The sequence below is a fragment of the Stegastes partitus genome, unplaced genomic scaffold (genome assembly GCF_000690725.1).
Source record: "Stegastes partitus isolate 25-593 unplaced genomic scaffold, Stegastes_partitus-1.0.2 Scaffold1177, whole genome shotgun sequence".
NCBI lineage: Eukaryota > Metazoa > Chordata > Actinopteri > Pomacentridae > Stegastes > Stegastes partitus.
The window spans coordinates 91,335-97,935 of NW_007578908.1; the positions used below are offsets into that span (position 1 = coordinate 91,335).

Below are 6,601 nucleotides of genomic sequence, written 5' to 3' on the forward strand. Positions count from 1 at the left end.
CAACTACTACTTTATCAACGGTTAAATAAAAACATCCTGACAGCTGTGATGGAGCTCAGGACAACCTGAGAATGCTCTCTGCACTTCACACAGATGGAGGTGTATTACCTCTGTGTGTCTATATGGTCAAAGTTCTATGGAAAGGTTTCTAGGTCCAACCCAGTAAGATTACTGAAGCAACGTTAAAGTGACCAGAGTGTTCATTCAGACATAAAGACGACATGTTAAGTTCACATTCAGATTATTGACAGTTGTGCATTCCTTTAAGGGCCCGCTCTGGCTGTTAGGAGAATTCAGGTCTAAGGCGTTTCACCAGTGGCTTCACCTTTCAGACCCAGAGGACGCGTCGGTCTTTTTACAGTGTGACTGATTTAATCTTGCAGTGTGACTTTGATCATTTCCACTAATGAAATGCTGATGATGTTCACAGAAATGCTGGCTCCCCTATTGAAGGAACATCATGGCAACGTCCTGTTAGCGATGGGATAAAGCTGCCAACCAGCTGCCTTGCCTGTGGGGCTAAAGGTAAATATACAGAGCTGTGATTGTAGTGTTGCAGATCCACCTGAATCCCAGCTCTCAGTCAGCTGACCAGGCGATGTGTGTCTGGCCCAGTGTTACAGGGCTGGTAGAGGAAGTCTCTGTGCTTAGTCTCAGCTGTGCAGGTTCTGTTTTAGAATCTGTTCCGGCTGAGCTGCTGCAGAGCGTGGCCCTTCTAGAGAGTGGCCTGTCCTGATCCAACAGCAGGGTGGGCCTAGTGCAGGGCTGCACACTACAAGTTGAAGGCACAAGCATTGCTATGAGGAGGTTGTAGCCATGTGTTAGACAGGAGGGCAGAACCAAGGAGACGAGCTGATGGTCTGATATCTCGGACTCTATTGAGCCAAATTGTTCAAACTCTGAATGTCAGACTCCATAGCTGGTATAAATATGAACTGGGGAATTGAAGACCTCCAAATAACTATTTAGCTTAGAATGCTGTTTTGTACAATTTCAAAGCCTTTGCAGTGACGAGAGTATGAGGACCTTCATAAACAGTCACAGATGTTTCTAAGAACATTTAGATTATTGACTGAACATTTTCACTTATGATCCTTATCAGTAAACTACTTAATTTTAACAGTTTAGCCGAGAAAAGATTCCAACGTCTTGAAAATATTTTCATCCAAAACAAAATGAGGTTTCATTTGTTTGCCTAAACCAAAGACTCTGCTCAAACTACCAGAATAGCAATGTTAACATTTGAGAAGATGAAGCCAGTGCTGGGTTGTATTTCTGTTTTAAAAATGCAAGTGGCTGCTGATTGTTCTTGTCTTGATGAATGAACGCATTGTGGAAGCTGCCCTGGACACTGAGCATAAACACCTGCGGTTGTGAAAAGGTGTCTGAACAGAGTTTTGCATGGTTGTGTTGCAGGCAGGTGTGACCGAGCTGCTCCCTGACAGTCGTGCTGCAGACGGACTGGAGGTGAGTGTGGTGAGCTACATATGTTCAGATTGAAGCTGCTCCTCTGTATGCTGTGATGAATGAATAATATAACACATCATGCAGACCAAACACCGTGGTGATCTTTAAACCCTGAGCATATCAGTTGGCTGCCAGCACAGATGAGTAGAAGGATTGTGTTTCACTGACTCCTGTTCATTCCTCTACAGCAGCATGTGGAGCCTTTGGCCTGCAGGGGGCAGTAATCGCCTGTACGGAGCTCAGACTGACTGCAGGTATGTTTGGCATGCTGTCACCTTGCATATAGAGAGGATGCAGATGATCATGTGGTGTGTAGAAGCACTGAACCCAATCATGTACTGCCTTGGCAGAGACCTCCTCTCTGCTGAGGAATCTTAACATTGGGAGAGAAACTCAGGACTTTGGCACAGGTTTAAGTAAAATCCGTTTACCAAAACCTGACTGAAGACCTGAAACAGTCTTTCACATTAGTCGTAGTGTATGAACTGTCTCACTCCTGTTTTTGTTTATTTGTTTTATGTTTTTATGTTGACAGTGTAATCCTACCAGGCTGCTCTGGATGAGTGGATGCTTCCCGTCTGTCCACCTGCTGGGATACAACTGAGCGACTCAATCATCAATATATCAGATCATCTCTTCTCAGCCTTACTGAGGCTGAAGCTGCAACTACACATTGTTTTCATGACCTGTAATCCTCTACCTTTATATTTGAAGTATGCGTGAAGTCTGTAGAACTTAAAGAACCCCAAACACTTTCAGATAGTTGGTTTACAAAATCAGACAAATCTTACTTGAAGCTGCTCAAATGTGAAAATAATTACAATTATTTAAGCTGTAAATGGAACGTTTTAATGTTGAAAGTTGGTGCTAAATGTTTCACCTACATTGGAATTAACAGGGGATTAGAAGCTTTAATAAAATGTTTTAAAAAAAAATCTGTTTTATGAGCAAAATTGATCCTGAATTGTGTTTATATGTTTTGAATAAAATTCCATCTTGCTGCACATTAATGTCAGTTTGTTTTCATTTTAGTCAGTTTTTATGCTGATCATAATCCAAGGTTTGCAGAATAAATCTAGTCTTAGTTCTGTCAGCTGAGCCTTTTGGTTCTGACTGAAGATGCTGGCCTTAAACACTGCTCACAGATTTTGTTTTGAAAACCCTCATTAATTTTGACAAACGGCTAGTGATCGTTTAGGACACTTTACTTGGAAAAAGCTCTGTTAGGTCTGTTTAGTGCTCTATTTGTGCAGCACATTGTGTTCGTGGTAATTAGGGATCATCTCAGTGTAACTGGGCCTCAATGTGTTGAATGATTTTTTTTTGGGGGGGGGGGAACTATGAAGCTTTGTAGCACAGAAATAAGACATCAGGCTTTAAGTTGCAGCCATAGTGATTATTTTATTCAGAGTTAAAAACACAGCTTGCTGAGATGACGCACATGCACAGAGACTTATAAAGTGAAATCAGCACCTTTGCTGGTGTGACTGGTAAAAAGTCCAAACTTTGAGATTAAAAGGTAAAAATGATCAGACAAAAAGGCCAACTTTGAGATACATTTCTGACTAAAAAGCCAAATACTGGATAAAAACTAACAAGATTTGACAAACCATTAATATTTCCTGTTTATTCCTTCTTTAACTGGCAGAACTGGGCTTCCCTGTATGGGTATTGTAGGACAGGAAACAGAAAACATCACAAAACGGGAAGAAGTACGAACAAAGTGGACCATTAAAGCAACATTAACCCATTAAAGTCCAGTCTTAAAAAGAGTGTGGAAACCTGGTTCCCAAACACAGAATGCACAGAAAAGATGCTAACTGCTGAGTTGATGCAGAATGTTGATTAGAGCAGAAAAATAACTAAAAGGTCTTAATTGAACATATGGCTTGAAGTGTAGCAGGCTGTTAGCTCAGTTTTATTGAAGGCTTTTTTTCTCAGCCATCTTATTGGGTGTGTAGAACTGGATTGATGTCACACTCTTCCATAGACAGCCATGCTTTTATCGCTTTGAGAGGACTTGGTGCTTGGGCATCCTGTACCCCATCTAAGAAAAGCACAACAGTAATAATAATAACAGCCTCTAGTGGTTACTGTTGCTATGAAGAAGGAAAAAGTCTTCATGCATGACAGAATGCAGAACCCCTCTGGGAGATGGTAATGAGGGGCAGCTCCAACACTGAGGACTCCACCCAGTACCAGCTGGATCACACTCTAAACAAAGTCTTTCGATTTATGAACAGGGTGACGCAATAGCTCACCGGGTTGAGCTGGCATCCCCCCACACCGGGCAACAGTCCCGATGTGGAGGTCGTGAGCTCGAATCCGGCTCACGACTGATGACATTGGGGCTGCAAGGTGGAGCAATTGGTTAGCAGCTAGAAGGTCGCCGGTTCACGTCCCGGTGGGGGCACCGGGATCTTTCTGCGTGGAGTCTCCATGTTCTCCCTGTGCAGCGTGGGTTCTCTCCGGGTTCTCCGGCTTCCTCCCACAGTCCAGAAACATGCTGAGGTTAATTGGTGATTGTAAATTGTCCGTAGGTGTGAATGTGAGTGTGCTTGGTTGTCTGTCTCTAAGTGTAGCCCTGTGATAGACTGGTTACCTGTCCAGGTGAACCTGCCTTCACCCTGAGTCAGCTGGGATAGACTCCAGCCCCCCATGACCCTAGTGAGGATTAAGGTGTAGAGATGATGGATGGATGGATGATTTATGAACAGCCCCAAGTCTCAACCTAGTAGAATAATGACTATTCTATAATTACATAAATAATAATGAAAACAAAATAATGTGTCATTGTGATCAGGCATCAAAGCCTCCAAACTGAGATGATGTCGCTGATCAAACAGGCCAGTGTCCTCTGTTGTAGGGCGTCTGTGTGTCAGTGAGTGGTTAAAGCACTGGTGGTGTCTGGTGGTAGCTGTAGAGTTTACTGGTCACTCGTTGGCTGAATCACTCCGGCAAGACTCAAAGGCTGTGGATAAAAGATGCTTTTTCAAAAAGAAAGAAAGCTGATTTACTTTGCCTGAAGCAGAATTTTTTATATTCATTTTACTGTAAAATAACTTGAAAATGGTGCAACTATCAGATTCAAATCTTCAGATGTGTGGGACGTGCCTTCACCGAAGGTTCTCTGAAGGTTCCCTGAAGATGGCAAAAAAATAAAAATTCTGAATGTTCCCTAAAGGTTAATTTTAAAATTTCACATAATGTTCCTAAAATGTTTAGGGAACCTTAACAGAACAGTTGCTGAAGGTTTTTAGTAAGGTTCACACAAGTAACCCCCAGGGAACACTTCCAACAACATTGAGCAAACTTCAGGGAACATTCACTAAAGTTCCACTAAAGGTTACAAAAAAGTAACGTTGAGCAAACCTTTGAGGAATGTTCCTACAATATTCAGGGGACCTGCAGGAGACCTTAACAGAATGTTCCTTGAAGGTTTAAAAACAAATCTTCAGGGAACCCTAAAGGAACAATCTCTAAAGGTTCACTTAAGATTACTTTTTGTCAATTCAGAGAACATTCCCAGAACATGTAGAAAACCCCTAGTGAACGTTGTCCTGATGATCCTCTTCAGGGAACCCAAATCTCTGCAGGTTCCCTAAAGATGACGATTTGTAACTTCGGAGAACGTTCCCAGAACATTTACAGAACCCCCAGGGAACGTTTCCCTGTTCGCCGCTCAGACCGGGAGCTGACCAGAGCGTCTGCAGCCGGAGCGCAGCCCGTCTGGGGGCTGGTTCTCCGGCGGAGGCGGAGTTCTTCTGGGTGAAGTTAAATCAGAGTTTCTCCGAGAAGAGCTTTAAGAAGTCTTGGAGGAGACAGAGAAGAACGAAGGTAAGCTGCTGTGACTATCTGCTACCAGCCCGCTGGTTTGCAGAGGAACCTTTCACCGGAGCTCCACTAACTGCTGGGTTGGCAGAAACTCAGCGGACGGATGTTTTTATCACGAGTTGCAGCCTCCAGCCAGCTGCTGCAGCCCCGAGCTCCACAAAGACCTGCACCAAACCAACTCCTTTTCTGCTAAATCTGGTAGGAACAGCTGATAATTCCCAGCTCAGTTTGCTGCCTTCCTGTCTGGTTGCTGCAGATCCTTTGTGTTTAACGTGCATTAGAAGTTCGTCGATTCTCCTGAGACTCCATAACGCAGAAAAAAAACGGTCCCGGCTCAGATTCAGCCCACATTTACTGAGTATTCATGTTTATCAAACTCAAAGTGCGCAGTCTTTACTCAACAGGTAACCAGAAAGTGAACAGTGCTGCTGCCTGTCACTTGATCAGAGTTTTGATAGCAGGGCTCATTTGGCTGGTTCTAGTTTATTCGCTGATCCAGCCTCCGTCCTGGTTCCATGTAGCTGTTCAGGTCCAGGAGGATGATCATGGGGAACCGTCTCATGGCTTCTTTCCTCACCCAGCAGCTCTTGCATGTTGGGGGTGAATCAGTGAGCAAGGACGACGCCTTCAGCTTCCTTTTTATCACCAGACTGAACTCGTTGGCTTTCTCAATATTGTTTTGCAAACCCCCTAAAAAAAGAAGAAGTAAACTCAGATTGTCTCACAGATGGAGAAATCTGCCCAGATGCTGGATTGCAAAGCGTGCAGAGCTGACCTGCAGAGTTTCTAACAATCCGCTAAACCAGACGTGTCTCCTTAATCAGAGAAATAACGTTTTGTGAGTTGCATTGTGTTATTTCACTGGTCAGCTTCTGACATCTCTTTCTGAAGCTGAACCTGTGTTCTCTCTCTCTCAGGTGAGCTGTGGTGGGACGTGGTCCTCTCCGTCCGTTGAGCCTGCTGCCATGGCTCGGTACCTGAGGTATTTCACCACTGTGGGCGACGAGCAGCCGGGCCAGTGGGAGGATGAAGAGCTGCACGTGGCCAGTGAGGACCTGAGTCCGGCCACAGGACAGTTTCCAACGACGCTGACCTTCCAGGACTCACTGAAGCGGCTCTACAGCTCTGACCGCTTCCAGGTATGTCACCGTCTGTTCTTCACACCGTCTGTAACCCAAATACACTGACACAGCACAGTGATGGAAAGCAGCAAATGCTCAGCTAAACTCAAACAATATTCAAAATAGACAAGTATGTTCATCTACAGTTGAAACCAGAAGTTTACATCCTCGGTGTTAAA

The 6,601-nt window shown here is 44.2% G+C and overlaps 1 protein-coding gene and 1 long non-coding RNA gene across 4 annotated transcripts in view; both read left to right on the forward strand.

Annotated features, from left to right (window-relative positions):
* Window positions 1-2,477, forward strand: part of LOC103368604 (uncharacterized) — a 7,515-nt gene extending 5,038 nt beyond the window's left edge. Inside the window, exons 2-5 of the long non-coding RNA XR_520792.1 lie at window positions 431-525; window positions 1,417-1,467; window positions 1,656-1,721; window positions 2,003-2,477. This is a non-coding gene — a long non-coding RNA (uncharacterized LOC103368604). The remainder of the gene's footprint in view (window positions 1-430; window positions 526-1,416; window positions 1,468-1,655; window positions 1,722-2,002) is intronic.
* Window positions 2,478-5,218: 2,741 nt separating this feature from the next.
* Window positions 5,219-6,601, forward strand: part of hvcn1 (hydrogen voltage-gated channel 1) — a 5,822-nt gene continuing 4,439 nt past the window's right edge. Inside the window, exons 1-2 of one of the 3 annotated variants that reach the window (XM_008297019.1) lie at window positions 5,219-5,304; window positions 6,219-6,440. In XM_008297019.1, the coding sequence (XP_008295241.1) occupies window positions 6,267-6,440 (174 nt within the window). In that variant the 5' untranslated portion in view covers window positions 5,219-5,304; window positions 6,219-6,266. Of the gene's footprint in view, window positions 5,500-6,058; window positions 6,140-6,218; window positions 6,441-6,601 lie in introns of those variants that run through there. The other 2 variants (XM_008297016.1, XM_008297018.1) reach the window with 2 other exon arrangements.